At 43.2% G+C, this 15,686-nt stretch overlaps 1 protein-coding gene across 4 annotated transcripts in view; it reads left to right on the top strand.

The window, feature by feature from the left end:
• Positions 1–15,686, top strand: part of ITGA6 (integrin subunit alpha 6) — a 76,162-nt gene that overhangs the window by 25,771 nt on the left and 34,705 nt on the right. For all 4 annotated transcript variants that reach the window (XM_078394239.1, XM_072980071.2, XM_072980065.2 and 1 more), the window contains exons 2-4: positions 10,433–10,560; positions 11,911–11,990; positions 13,106–13,361. In XM_078394239.1, the coding sequence (XP_078250365.1) occupies positions 10,433–10,560; positions 11,911–11,990; positions 13,106–13,361 (464 nt within the window). The remainder of the gene's footprint in view (positions 1–10,432; positions 10,561–11,910; positions 11,991–13,105; positions 13,362–15,686) is intronic.

Here is a 15,686-nt window from a genome sequence, read left to right as displayed (position 1 = left end):
CGACTTTCTTCGTTCCCGTCGAGGGGACTTGAGTGTTGCAATTTTAACCAATTTTTCACTTTGCCCAAAGACAGCGAACCAAATTTTTCAATGTTTAGTGTTAGTCATAAATTTACTTCGTATCGCATGTAAATGGACTCTTGCTACCTTTAAAAGTTCAAAGGAAAGGACTAGAGCCCCTGTTAGTGCTAAGGAGAAGAGAACCAATGAAATCAAGGAGACCGTGTGTGTATTTATCACTTCAGTCTTATTGCTTTCACTGAGTTAGCTCTGTTCCGGAATGACATTTGATTTAACTCCGGCAGAATATCAGTTTTCTGGCTACTTTGTAATAACACTTTCATTGTACTTTCGCCTCAAGAGAACTTGACAAGGGCTATGGCAATGTTATTATTCAGCAGTATTCGTCCCAACCAGAGACAGTGGCTGATCCTCGCTTTTCTCAATGCTTTTTCTAATTTTCTTTTACGTATTTACCCAAACCACCTGAAAACTTAATTTATAGTTAAGTGCAGCATTATTAAGATACAGTTTAGGTATTCTTCTGGACCCAGCACTCTCAATGGAGAAAAAGATCCCAGCCATGGCCAGGTCTGCCTTTTTTCATCTTAGGCAGATCACACAACTTTGCCTCTACCTTGACAGGAAGTGCTTAACAACAGTGGTTCATGTGCTGGCAATCTCGAGGATAGGCTACAGTGTTGCAATGCTCTCTACATGGGGCTGCCCTTGAAGCTGCGGGAAGTGTAAAACGCAGCAGCCAGGCTGGTGTCTGGAATATCAAAATATGATCCTTTATCACCTGTCCTGGCATGTTTGCACTGGCTGCTGGTATGCTTCTGGGCCAAATTCCAGGTGACTTTGTGTCAGCTTATGCTGACTTTAAAAGCCCTAAACTGTTTAGGACCTTACTATTTATCTGAGCCCCTTCACGGATTGCTGCCTTGTCATGGTGAAGGGGCTTGAGTAATTCAGAGAAGCTATGGGCTATGCTGTGCAGGGACACCCAAGACGGATAGGACATAGTGGAGAGTTCCAACTAAATGCGATCCGCCTGGAGCAGGAACTGGCAAGCCACTCCAGTATCTTTGCCAAGAAAACTCCATGGACAGAAACAAAAGGCTAAACCGTATGACGCTGGAAGATGAGCCCCTCAGGTCAGAAGGCGTCCAACATGCTACTGAGGAAGAGCGGAGGACAAATACAAGTAGTTCCAGAGATAATGAAGTGTTGGGCCAAAGCCGAAAGAACACTCAGCTGTGGACACGCCTGGAAGTGAAAGGAAAGTCCGATGCTGCAAAGACAAATACTGCATAGGAACCTGGAATGTAAGGTCTATGAATCTTGGTTAGCTGGTTGTGGTCAAACAGGAGATGGCAAGAATAAACATTGATATCCTGGGCATTAGTGAACTAAAATGGACGGGAATTCAGATGATTATCATATGTACTATTGTGGGCTAGAATCCTGTAGAAGAAATGGGATAGCCTTCATAGTCAGCAAAAGAGTGAAAAAGCTGTATTGGGATACAATTTCAAAAATGAGAGAATGATTTCAATACAAATCCAAGGCAGACCTTTCAACATCACAGTAATCCATGTTTATGCACCAACCACCAATGCTGCAGAGGCTGAAATTGACCAATTCTATAAAGATTTACAACACCTTCTAGAACTGACACCAAAGAAAGATGTTCTTCTCATTCTAGGGGACTTGAATGCTAAAGGAGGGAGACTAGAGATAAAAGGAACAACAGGGAAGTTTGGCTTTGGAGTTCAAAACGAAGCAAGGCAAAGGCTAATAGAGTTTTGTCAAGAGAACAAGCTGGTCATCACAAACACTCTTTTCCAACAACACAAGAGGTGGCTCTACACATGGAAATCACCAGATAGGCAATACTGAAATCAAATTGATTATGTTTTCTGCAGCCAAAGATGGAGAAGCTCTATACAGTCAGCAAAAACAAGACCTGGAGCTGATTGTGGCTCTGATCATCAGCTTCTCATAGCAAAACCAAGCTTAAACTGAAGAAAGTAAGAAAAACCACTGGGATGGCCAGGTATAATCTAATCCAAATCCCTTATGTATTCACAGTGGAAGTAAAGAACAGATTTAAGGAATTAGATTTGGTGGACAGAGTACCTGAAGAACTATGGATGGAGGCTTGTAACATTGTACAGGAGGCAGCAACAAAAAACATCGCCCCCCCAAAGGAAATGCAAGAAAGCAAAGTGGTTGTCCAACTAGGTCTTACAAATAGCAGATAAGAGAAGGGAAACAAAATGCAAAGGAGATAGGGAAAGTTACAGAAAATTGAATGTAGACTCCAAAGAATAGCAAGGAGAGACAAGAGGGCCTTCTTAAATGAACAGTGGAAAGAAATAAAGGAATATAATAGAAAGGGAAAAACCAGAGATCTGTTCAAGAAAATTGGAGATGTTAAAGGAACATTTTGTGCAATGATGGACATGATAAAGGACAAAAATGGTATGGACCTAACAGAAGCAGAAGGCATCAAGAAGAGGTGGCAAGAATACACAGAGGAATTATACCAGAAAGATCTGGATGTCCTGGACAACCCAGGTTTTGTGGCTGCTGACCTTGAGCCAGACATCCTGGAGAGTGAAGTCGAGTGGGCCTTAGAAAGCATGGCTAACAACAAGGCCAGTGGAGGAGATGGCATTCCAATTGAACTATTTAAAATCTTAAAAGAGGATGCTGTTAAGGTGCTACACTCACTATGCCAGCAAGTTTGGAAAAGTCAGCAGTGGGCAGTGCCAAAAATGCTCCAACTACTGTAGAATTGCACTCATTTCACACACTAGCAAGGTTATGCTCAAAATCCTATAATGTAGGCTTCAGCAGTCTGTGGACCAAGAACTCCCAGAAGTACAAGCTGGATTTCTAAGGGGCAGAGGAACTAGAGACCAAATTGTTAACATGCGCTGGATTATGGAGAAAGCTAGAGAATTCCAAAAAAAATCTACTTATGCTTCATTGACTACGCAAAAGCCTTTGACTGTGTGGGCCACTGCAAACTATGGCAAGTTCTTAAAGAAATGGGAGTGCTTGATCACATTATCTATCTCCTGAGAAACCTGTACGTGGGACAGGAAGCAACCGTTTGAACTGGATATGGAACAACTTATTGGTTCAAAATTGGGAAAGGAGTACAACAAGTCTGTATATTGTCTCCTTGTTTATTTAACTTATATGCAGAATACATCATGCGGAAGGCTGGACTGGAGGAATCCCAAACTGGAATTAAGATTGCCGGAAGAAATATCAACAACCTCCAATATGCAGATGATACCACTCTGATAGCAGAAAGTGAGGAGAAATTAAAGAACCTTGTAATGAGGGTGAAAGAGGAGAGTGCAAAAAACGGTCTGAAACTCAACATCAAAAAAACTAAGATCATGGCCACTGGTCCCATCACCTCCTGGAAACAGAAGGGGAAGATATGGAGGCAGTGTCAGATTTTATCTTCCTGGGCTCCATGATCACTGCAGATGGAGACAGCAGCCACGAAATTAAAAGACGGCTGCTTCTTGGGAGGAAAGCGATGACAAATCTTGACAGCATCTTAAAAAGCAGAGACATCACCTTGCCAACAAAAGTTGGCATAGTCAAAGCTATGGTTTTTCCTGTCGTGATGTATGGAATTGAGAGCTGGACCATAAAGAAAGCAGACCGCCGAAGAATTGATGCCTTTGAATTGTGGTGCTGGAGGAGGCTCTTGAAAGTCCCCTGGACTGCAAGGAGAACAAACCTATCAATTCTAAAGGAAATCAACCCTGAGTGCTCACTGGAAGGACAGATCCTGAGGCTCCAATACTTTGGCCCTCTGATGAGAAGAGAAGACTCCCTGGAAAAGACCCTGATATTGGGAAAATGTGAAGGCACGAGGAGAAGAGGATAACAGAGGACGAGATGGTTGGACAGTGTGACTGAAGCCATCAACATGAATTTGACCCATCTCCAGGAGGCAGTGGAAGACAGGAAGGCCTGGCGTGCTCTGGTCCATGGGGTCACAAAGAGTTGGGCATGACTTAATGATTAAACAACAACAACTTGTCTGAGTGCCTCTCCCTCATAACGTCCACCCGTCCTATCCGCACCTCATATACTGGGATGCTATAGGTGGCCCCTGAGGGAGGCCTGAAAATCAGCAATGGGAAACTTCGCTTTCTCTGTAGTGGTCCCATCATTATGGAACTCTTTTCCAATAGAGTTGTGACTGGCCCCTTCCCTCCTTGGCTTCACTTGACAAATTTGGTTTTGATTGCCTATATTCCATGAATTTTGGAATAATGGTTACTGTTTTGCCGCCATCTATTGTATTTTTGTATTGAATTTTTTTTATATGTGGGATAAATATTTAAATAAGCAAACAAGCAAATAAACAAACAAATACCAATAATCAGTGAAAGAAAAAGCAAGATTCCTTTGCTCCCCTGTGGCTGCTGCTTTAGGTGATTATCACGGTGCCTTGTTTAAAGCAAATGAAGCTTAACATTTATGCTACGTTGAAAGAAAAGAGATGAAAATACAAGCCTGAAATTATATTTTGAAAGCAAAAAAAAAAAAGAAAGAAAGAAAAAGAGTGGAGTTGTAAAACAGTGCAGATCAGTGTATGAAAATCGGGTGTCTGTGTGTGTGTGTGTGTTGGTGATGTTACAGGAAGCCAGATTTCAATTGAATATCAGGGGAAAAAATCTTCCTGTTAGAGCAATATAACAATGGAACTGTGACAACCCCAGACCTACTGGAGTATACCACCCTATAATTAAGCTGCCACCAACCATTCCCTATAAGGAGTCACACAGACCAGGAATGGACTTTACTAAACAAAAGAACAAGGTTTATTGAAATAACAAACAGGGTAAATAAAAAGATCAGGTAAATAGGATAATGTAACGTGGCATAGTCCAAATCATATACATACAACAGTTTGGTTCCCCCAGAACACTTTAAAGTAAAGCACAGACCCTGAACCTATCAGTTCTGGCTACCTATAAAGAAACCTGAACCTATCAGGTATGTACTAACTGACACACAGTTGTACTCAGTCTGACACACAGACTCCACTCCTGCTTCTAAACTCCACACAAGCTCCACATATATATACAGTACAGCTCCTCCCCCTGATGTCCCGCCTTCCACTCCCCATAGGATGGAACTTTCCCTCCAAACCCATGACAGACAGGTACCATCAGTGCTGTATGTGACACCTCCCCTCTTTATAAGTTGTTTTGCAGGGGAAAAGCTAAAGTGCTTTTCTCCAAAAAAACAACCAGGATCAAAACATACCAAAACAGTTATACAATAACATACAATCCCATACTTACACTCTAGGTTAAACATAACACTTATGCATTTAAACATTAACATTTACCATACATTAAGTTACCTTTATTAATACAAACCAAGCCTGTTCAAAAAATAAACAGGTACATTTAACTTTTAGTCACCAACATATACATAGTCCATGGTTTCTCTGCCGTCTTCACTCGTCGAGTCTTCTTGACAAGGCGTCAGCAACACAGTTCATTGACCCTCTGACCACCTTCACTTCAAAGTCATAATCTTGCAGGTTTAAAGCCCACCTCATAAGTTTACTATTATGGGTTTTCATTGTCTTTAACCACTGCAGTGGTGAGTGGTCAGTGCACAGAATAAAATGTCTTCCCCAGATGTAAGGCTTGGCCTTCTGAATCGCGTATACTATGGCCAGGCACTCCTTTTCCATGGTTGCCAAATGTCTCTCACCTTTCTGGAGTTTCCTACTCAGGTAGGACACTGGATGCTGGTCACCATTTTCATCCTCCTGGCAAAGAACTGCTCCTACCCCGCTGTTAGACGCATCGGTGTAGATGATGAACTCCCGGTCGAAGTCTGGAGCACGCAGCACTGGATAATTGATGAGCGCCTCCTTCAACCTCTGGAACGCCTCCTCACAGTCGCTGGTCCACGGGATGCGGTCATCAGTCTTCTTCCGCGTCAGATCGGTCAGCGGAGTCGCCATCTCGCTAAACCTCGGGATGAACTTTCTGTAGTAGCCCACCAACCCAAGAAATGATTTGACTTTTTTCTTGGTGTTGGGTCTGGGCCAATCACGAACAGCTTCTATCTTGGCCTCTAGGGGTTTGATCACTCCTCCCCCTACTATGTGACCCAAGTATTTTATTTCTGGGCTACCCAGCTGCCGTTTGTTCTCTTTGCAGGGCCTAGGCCAAAGCACTTCCTCCCCTGGGTTAAAGTGCCTCTCCCTGGCTTTCTGGTCATACCAGGTTTTCTGTCTAACCTTCTGAGCTTGCAGGTTTTCTGCTGCCAGCTCTAGGTTTCTCTTTAGGTCATTCATTAAAGAGTCTATATATGTCACAACGTCTTGTGGGTCATCCTGGGTGATCTGCTCCCAATTTTGTTTGATTAAATCAAGTGGCCCTTTCACCCTTCTCCCAAACAAAAGTTCAAACGGACTGAACCCGGTACTGGCTTGTGGCACTGATCGATAAGCAAACAAAAGGGATTGCAGCTTCTGGTCCCAATTGTTTGGATTCTCTGCCAAGTAAGCCCTAATCATGCGCATCAAAGTCCCATTGAACTTCTCCGTTAACCCATTACTTTCAGGGTGATAGGCAGTGGTTTCCCTGTGCTTAATTCCACAGATTTGCCATAACCGTTTCATGATCTTTGATGTAAACGATGTGCCCAAATCTGTGATTATTTCTGAGGCAAATCCCATCCTGGACATATACCCCACCAAGGCATCTGCCACTGTGTTAGTTTCGATGTTAGTCAAGGGAATGGCTTCAGGGTACCTCGTGGCATGGTCCACAATGGTGAGAATGAACCTGTTCCCCCTCTTTGTGGCCTTGGGCAAAGGTCCCACAATATCCACTCCTATACATTTGAACGGAGTGTCAATCACAGGCAAAGGGCACAACTTCGCTTTGGTCCTGTCACGGTTATTCCCCTGCCTCTGACACACATCACATTGTTTACAGAACTCCTTGATCTGCTTCCCTATTTCAGGCCAGTAAAAATTTTGTGTGATTCTCTGCTGTGTTTTGTTCACCCCTAAGTGCGCAGCAAACATGTCAGAGTGCCCCCTTTGTAAGATCATGGGGCCATACTTTTCAGGTACCACTAGCTGACTTCTGATCCCATCTCCCCCTTTTGAGATATTCATCAGGGTCTCTCTATATAAAATTCCCTTTTTCTCGTGAAATCTCGCTGGGGCTTCAGGTGTTAGCTGGGTGTCTGTCACCTGTTCAAAACACTTTCGGAGAGTGGCGTCTGCCTTTTGCTCTTGGCCAAATTTGCTGTCTGTGGTTAAGGTTTCTACCACAGCTTCGGGACTACCCTCACATGCTTCATCCTCGGGCCCTTCAGTACCCCCCTGAACTGTCCCCGTGGTAGCTTGTGAGCGTGTAATCACTAGCACCCGTTTCACATGTTCAGCCAGGTCATTTCCCACGAGCACGGCTGCTGGCAGAGTCGATGAAATCGCTAGCCGCCAAACTCCCCTCCAGCCTTGAAAGCTCACAGGTACCTCAGCTACTGGCAGTGAGATCACCTGCCCCTCAATCCCTGCCACCTTTAGGCTCTCATTTGGGATTATATACTCCCTAGGAATAATGTCTGGATGGCACAGGGTCACCTGGGAACAAGTATCCCTTAGCCCCCTATACTGATGGTCAAGTATTCCTACGTCCACCCCTGCGGTCTCAAACAATTGTGAATCTGTTCTCACTAGTAAGCAGCGCTTGACCTCCACAAGAGGACCATTTTCCCCAGCCTGATCAGCAGATGTAACTGTTCCAGATTGAGTAGCCATGGTAACAGGCTCCCTCAATGGCAAGGAGCTTTGCTCTGTCTGGACACAGAACACAGCTTTTGGCTTGGTTCCACTCAAATCATGAGGCAAATTTCCCTTTAGCTGCTTTAATTTCTCACACTCTGAGATTAGATGGCCCTTTCCTTGACAGAAATAACATTTTCTGCTGTATTTTGAGTCTTTCTCATCTGGTTTTGGTTTTCCCTCCAAAATCTGAGGTCTTTGTGGTTTCCTGTCTGAGGGCTTCCCTTCAACATGGGCCCCTCCCCCTTGCTGGTTTTTCCCTGGTCCCTGAGAGTACTTGCTGTAGGTTTCTTTGGGTTTACCTACAGATTTCCCCTCAGCACCTAAGGGCTTTCTTATTTGGGAAATAAAATCCGCGATCTCTGCCGCTTCTGCCACAGATTTAGGTTTCCTTTCCCTCACATGGAACTTTAGTTCCCCATGCAGGACTGAATAAAACTGTTCCAGCGCTATCAGGTCTTTGAGCTGCTGGAAGGTCTCTGTCCCGTCCTGAGACAGCCATTTCTCTAGCAACCTCACCAGTTGGGCCCCCACTTGGGTAAAAGTCTGCTCTGGTTTTTTTGTGAGTGACCTGAATCTTTGCCTCAGCTGTTCCGCGTTTATCCCATGTCTGGCAAACACCAGACTTCTGCCAGGCTGCCACTGATTAAAGATCGCATAATGGTCATCTTCTCAGTTTCCCTTACTGAGAAGTCCACAAACGCTCTTTCCACGAGGGAAAAGAACACCTCAGGGCAATCTCCCTTGTGGTACACAGTGAATTTTTTCAGGTCAGTTTTAGACAATTGGCCCACCTCAGAATCTCTATTGTTATTATTGTTCTGGTTCATCATTTCCAATTTTCTTAACTCATACGCCATCCTCTCTCTCTCCAACGCCATTCTTTCTCTCTCTAATCTTTCCTCCATTTCCCTCACCCTCAGTTCATGCTGTTGGGCTAGGAGCATTTTTCTGAGTTCTGGGTTCTGTTCTCCCGTGCTCTCATCCTGCACTGAGCCAAATTCCTCCTCAGAACCTTGGTCTACCTGTGGTTCTCTCACTTCACCCATTTCTGCCATTTGGCTTCGAGTCAAGGGCATAATCCCCCCCCCAGAACAGGCTGCCTTCAAAAGTCAAGCCTCAAAATAAAGCGACGACTTTTTTCCTTTTGCCTCAGAAACAGCCTTCTATAGATTGCTGCTGTTCCTTCAGCACCAACTTGCAACTGTTGCCAGGCAGAATCCACCCCCTCTGCTAGGCCTCTCAGCAGACAGGCTAGATCACTGTTACTTCACTCAGCTTTGCCTCAGCTCTTTCCCGCCAAAACGGGTTGCCTCAGAGCTCCCTAATCTAGTCCCACCAATCCGAGTGTGCACGTTCTTCCACTAGCCTACCTCCCCGTGAGGTAAGCCTAGAAGATTACCTACGCGCCCTCAGATTGTCCCTGACTAGACCCCCCTTGCTCTGGGCACACTTGCCAAGGCTTTGCTGGACCACTGGACAACTGGACTAGTCGTATCCCACCCGCTGGACACCAATCAATGTGACAACCCCAGACCTACTGGAGTATACCACCCTATAATTAAGCTGCCACCAACCATTCCCTATAAGGAGTCACACAGACCAGGAATGGATTTTACTAAACAAAAGAACAAGGTTTATTGAAATAACAAACAGGGTAAATAAAAAGATCAGGTAAATAGGATAATGTAACGTGGCATAGTCCAAATCATATACATACAACAGTTTGGTTCCCCCAGAACACTTTAAAGTAAAGCACAGACCCTGAACCTATCAGTTCTGGCTACTTATAAAGAAACCTGAACCTATCAGGTATGTACTAACTGACACACAGTTGTACTCAGTCTGACACACAGACTCCCACTCCTGCTTCTAAACTTCTCCACACAAGCTCCACATATATATACAGTACAGCTCCTCCCCCTGATGTCCCGCCTTCCACTCCCCATAGGATGGAACTTTCCCTCCAAACCCATGGCAGACAGGTACCATCAGTGCTGTATGTGACAGGAACCAATTACTTTGGGAGATGGTGAGCACTCCAACATGGGAGGTGCGCCAGAGAAGGTTAGGCAGCCATGTGTCAGATATCCTTTGATTTGTACTCCTTCACTGAGACAGGGGTTGGCCTCAGAGGCCCCTTCCAACTCCATTACTCCATGATTCTGTGGTCATATTGTGGTGAGCAGAGACACTTGTCTTGATCCAGTGGTTCCTTTCAGTTGCTAATCTTAAATCAGGGCTGGACAATTGCAGCCTCTAGGTATCTTAGAACATCAGTGTATAATCCTTCACAACTGGCAATGCTATCTGGGGTTGATGGGAGTTGTGTGCCAAAAAACCTCTGGAAGGCCTCAGTTGACCTTAAGCAAAATCTGCTCCAGGATGGCTTGCATTTCCGTCCATACTTCATGAAGTGGATCTACTTCTAATACGGTACTGAAGAACGGATGCAATAATGTAACTTACTGTGACACTCCTCAATCAATGCATTAATAACGGTTGCAGAAAAATCCAGTTAACTGTTAAATGTTCAAATGCCTTCTGTTGTTCATCTCTCAACAGGTTGCTGGTTGGTGCACCTCGACAAAAAGCTTTCCCATCACAGCTGGCCAACAGAACTGGAGGCCTATACAGCTGTGACATTCGCTCTCCAGATGTGCCATGCATACGCGTACAATTTGATGAGAAAGGTGAGCTCACCAATATGTGGCTGTTCTATTTCAGGCCAAATTTGAAGATCTGTTTCTGGTGGGTTTTGTTGTTGTTGTTGTTTTTAAAAATCTCATTAGAGGAATGTTTAGTTTTTTTCTCAAAAATTTTCCTATGGACCCTCTTGTTGGTTATTTTTCAGATTACTATGTGACTGTTACTATTCTTGCTGTATTATTATTTTGCTCTGAAAATCCTTAGTGAAACTCTTAAGGGACTTAGTGACAGACCCCCAAGTTCTTCTACTACAAGCAGGCAATGCTGTTGCGGAACTTGTGGGTTTTGTAGCACGACTTCCCATGGATTGTGTCTTTTCTAAGCAATGTTCATATAATTTAGCTATTCATTGAGGAGTAACAGTTTCATTGGGCACAGATGTACACTATTAACTCATACACATACACACAGAGTGTTCCGGAGGGGGGGGAAGCATACTCCACTCAAAATACAGCCTATCATATGTATTAATAGTGATTTAACTGTCTTGAGTGCCAGTTTCTCTTGCTACCTCATGTAGCTGTATGCAAAGGGCCTGAAAAGACTCGAAGAATGCCAAGGTTCACAAAACTACAGAATATCTGTAGAAGGATCTCTTCCCCCTCCCCACCCCCATCCCAATTTAGCTCAATAATTAGCCTACTGCAAAGTGCCAGGGGCGAAGGAACAGACAGAACGCCAGGGTGGTGATGGATGGTGTCTAAAGTGGCTGGACTGTGGAAGAGTCCCGCTTGAACTGAATAAGAGGAGCTATTTCCTCAGGGAATGTTCATACTGATAAACAGTTGAGAGTTGTCCTTTACTTTATTTTGAAAGTGTGGGCAAACAGTGCCATCTAAAGATGGTTTCAGGTACTGAATGAATTTAGTTGATGGATTTAGTTTTAAAATAAAATGTTTGTAAGTAACTGTACATTTGAACATGGTGGCACTGCGGGTTAAACCGCAGAAGCCTCTGTGCTGCAAGGTCAGAAGACCAGCCGTCGTAAGATCAAATCCACGTGACGGAGTGATCTCCCATCGCTTGTTCCAGCTCCTGCCAACCTAGCAGTTTGAAAGTATGTAAAAATGCAAGTACAGTAGATAAATAGAAACCACCACGGTGGGAAGGTAACAGTGTTCCATGTCTAGTCATGCTGGCTACGTGACCACAGAAAACTGTCTATGAAAAAACTGGCTCTATGGCTTGGAGACAGGGATGAGCACCGCCCCCTAGAGTCAGACACAACTGGACTAAATGTCAAGGGGAACCTTTACTAAGTAACTGTTCATGTTACCGGAAACATTACTTTTAAAAAGAGCGCATGTGAAACCACTTTGTGATTATTTTTTCAGCTGATCTGACAAAAGAAAGCAAGGAAGACCAGTGGATGGGTGTAACTGTCCGAAGTCAAGGGCCTGGGGGAAAAGTGGTGGTAAGTTTCCCCAAAACCAGCAAGTTGTAAACATTTTCTTGGCTTAATTCATGGTGGCCAAGATCTAGTGGTGTACCTCTGCACCCAATGAATTACTGTCAGATTTCAGCACTGTTGTACATGTTGATTCAGGTTGTTAAGGAAGTCTGGAAATTGAGTCATGGCAGTTGGACGTTTCAGCCTAATAAGAGTGAAGTCCAGTTGCCATGACTGAACTTCCAAATAACCTCACCTGAATGACTGAGAATCTTCACAACATAGATATGTTGTTAAGGAAAGTTCTGTTAAGATATTTTTAGTTAACAGTAAACAGCAGCCGTGTTCCTCCAAACTGTTAAGCTCACCTTATTGCTCTGTTCACTGAAGCAATAAACCAGGCAGAAGGTTATGCTTAAATAAAGGTTACTAGGTTTGTATTCTCGAAGGCCTAGGTTACTAGGTTTATTTTTTAAAAAAACATTTGATAGAAAAGGCTGTCCTAAACTAGATAGAAGGCCATGTTTCAAGGTCCAGATTCGTAGCCAAGAGAATGGCGAGAGGTGCAAAAGAGGTGATTTTCTGGAAGATTCTTGCAACAAATACTAGCAGTCAAGCTTTTGTTCCCCTTCCCCTCTTTCTGCAGCCCTCTGTGCCCCCCCCCTCAAATTGGATTCACAGTATTTCCTGGAGCACTTTTGAAAGGGTGAGCAGGGGGCTGTAGAAGAGAGAGGGTTGCCAGCCTGGATGGACACCGCAGGTTCTAGCACATTTGCCAGTGGCCAATATTTTCCTTTGCCTTTTTATATAATAATAATAATAATAATAATAATAATAATAATAATAATAATAATAATAATAATAATAATAATAATAATAATAATAATAATAATAATAATAATAATAATAATAATAATAATAATAATAATAATAATAATAATAATAATAATAATAATAATAGTATAAGAATGGAGGTGCAACTGTTTTCATTCTCAGGTATAAGTGGACTGATCATAAAGTAGAAGTAAAGAATGTGTCTTTCTGTGTACAGATCCAGATAGTTAAAAGCCATGCTGGGGCTATTTCTCATTATCTGTTGCATTGTGTTTGCTTATCTGTGGCTTCCTGCTCTCTTCCAGACTTGTGCACATCGCTATGAGAAAAGGCAGTTTGTAAATACAATTCAGGAAACCCGAGATATCATTGGAAGGTGTTATGTCCTGAATCAGGATCTCACCAACAGTGAAGACCTGTATGCTGAGCCGTGGAGTTTCTGTGAAGGCCGCTTGAGAGGGCATGAGAAGTTCGGTTCATGCCAACAAGGTGTTGCTGCCACTTTTACCAGAGATTATCATTATGTCGTCTTTGGGGCACCTGGTACTTATAACTGGAAAGGTATGAGGTTTCATTTCATTTCATTTTTATTTTACAGAAGTTGAAGTTTTTAACATGAGGACACGGTTTCCTCTGCTGATTTCAGAGACATTCCGAGAGCTGTTTCCTGACTGTAGACAGCAGATCCAGTCTAGAGGCACAATGACAGGGCAGCAGCATGACATGGGCCATGCACCTCGGGGGGCTGCAGAAGGGGAACCTTTAAAAAGAGCCTTTAAACACAGAGATAGTTGTATAGATATGTCCTTAACGTGAGAGACCAGGATGAGTAGATGTGTTGGTGCTCAAATAGCAAAGGGTGGTTCTACAGCAGACCCTGGGCAAGTCGATCAGCTCCTTATCTTTAACATACCACAAAAAACCTCTTTAGTATTTGTGAAGATTAACAAGTTTAAAATAAAAACAATCATAACATCACTGTTTCATTTTATTTTTAAGTAAAGTTGGTTCGGCCCCTGATTTTTCATGTGCCCCCCCCCCGATAAAAATTAATTGCCCACCCCTGTTCTACAGAGTACATTCTGGTGGAGAAGTAGAATAGCTACAGCCAGGCAGAGATTTTAAATAAAGGAACAAATAAGATCAGGGATGTTTTGTTTTGGATAGCCCAGGGGAAACAATGCCCCGCCACTGTTGAACTGCTCAAGACAAGTGGCTGGACCCCGGTGAATTTCGCTAGACAGGCATTGCAGATTCCCTTGTGAGGCCTGTGATTCGGGTCTCCACTCCACGTACCTGTGATGAAAAAAGCTGTGGAGCCCTCAGGGTTTGTCTTTCTCTCTGCACTCCCTCTGTTTTCCCAACAGCTGTGGAATTCTTTCTTGCCCCTGATCTTTCAGCTTTGCTTGAACCATCCCGAGGCATTATACCAAACAGCGCTCTTGCTGTACTGTAATAATAAGCCCTTGCAGCTGCTAGGCTTGGTTTTAAGAGGGCTCTTTGGCAAGGCCTGGGGAAATGATGTTTATTACTATTATAATTCTGGAGGCAGGAAACTTCATCAAATTATAGAAGAAGAATTATATGTTGCAAATGATGGCTTTTTTTGCTGTCTCGTGCACTGTTGAGGATTTTGAAACAAGGACAAGGTACATAAGAGGAGGTGGTGTCTTACACCACAGGTCAACAGTTTGTCACATACAGATTGTTTGTTTATTTATTTATTTATTTATTTATTTATTTATTTATTTATTTATTTATTTATTTATTAAATAAGCATATTATTTACTTTTGAGAAACCAGAGTGTATAAAGTTACTTCAAACTTTTCACAACAACAGGAAGTAATTGCCTTGAAGCCTTGAATACTATACTAGGTAAATTTTTAAGCTCAACTTTTTGAGCTCTTGTGTTACTTATTAATAGACATAGATGTGAAAGAGCAGAAATTATCTGGAACGATCCTTTTGCCATTAAAGAACACTTTCTTTTAGAAGTAATAATATTGTATTATTAAGTAACAGAGTGATTTTAATTGCAGTAGTCCAAAGGGTAAACGTGTGGTTTGGCCTCACATCTTTTTCATCCTAGCTGGGCCTTCTGTGGGAATATAAACTGTGACAGGTACCAGCCAAGGAAATGCAGACAGGCCTCAACAGGAAAGAGAATTCCTCGGGGTTGCATTGCAAATCTTAATTTCAGGCACGTGACCTATGCCAGAGAATTCCACTCTGGTCATACTGGTTCTCCGGCATTTCAGTCAGAAATTATTTAAGAATAAATTAATGATTTTAATAATGATACCAACAACAGCAGCAGCAGCTGAGGACTCCCTATTACCTGCTACCTGGTCCATTCAGCAGAGATGGTGCGGACTGAACGTCTCACTTTCTGTATGCAAAACATATTTTCTGCTGTGAGATACAACTCCCCTCAGAAGTTTCTGTGAGGACATACGCATTCACATGAACGGAGCTGCTCTGAAATCAAAAGTGTAGCCCTCATTGAGTAGCCAAGCCAAGCCCTTTAGCACCAAAGCATGTCATATCTGAGGAGCTGGTTTATAAATATGACTTTAGGGTAGCTCTCTTGTAGTTTAGACAGGTTTAGAAGAACCTTGAATCACCAGTTTGTGGCTGGCAAGGAAAAGCCATGCTCCTTGGGACTTCTTACGTCCTGCTTACCCTGTTCTCAGGGACTGTGTACTTTGGACTCTGGGGCAGAATGTATTTTCCTAGGGATCTTAATGTTTAACTTTGAAGAGGTTTACAAGCTTGAAGGCTGTAGGAGAAAAACTGCCTTTGCAGTTCCGCTTGAGAGATTAAGTCTAATGAGTGGTATAATAAAGGTATCACCCACTCTTGCCTTCAGATTAAGTCTCTATGCT

The sequence above is a fragment of the Pogona vitticeps genome, chromosome 1 (genome assembly GCF_051106095.1).
Source record: "Pogona vitticeps strain Pit_001003342236 chromosome 1, PviZW2.1, whole genome shotgun sequence".
NCBI lineage: Eukaryota > Metazoa > Chordata > Lepidosauria > Squamata > Agamidae > Pogona > Pogona vitticeps.
Note: the sequence above shows the minus strand (reverse complement) of the source record. Positions and strands in the feature narration are given on the sequence as shown.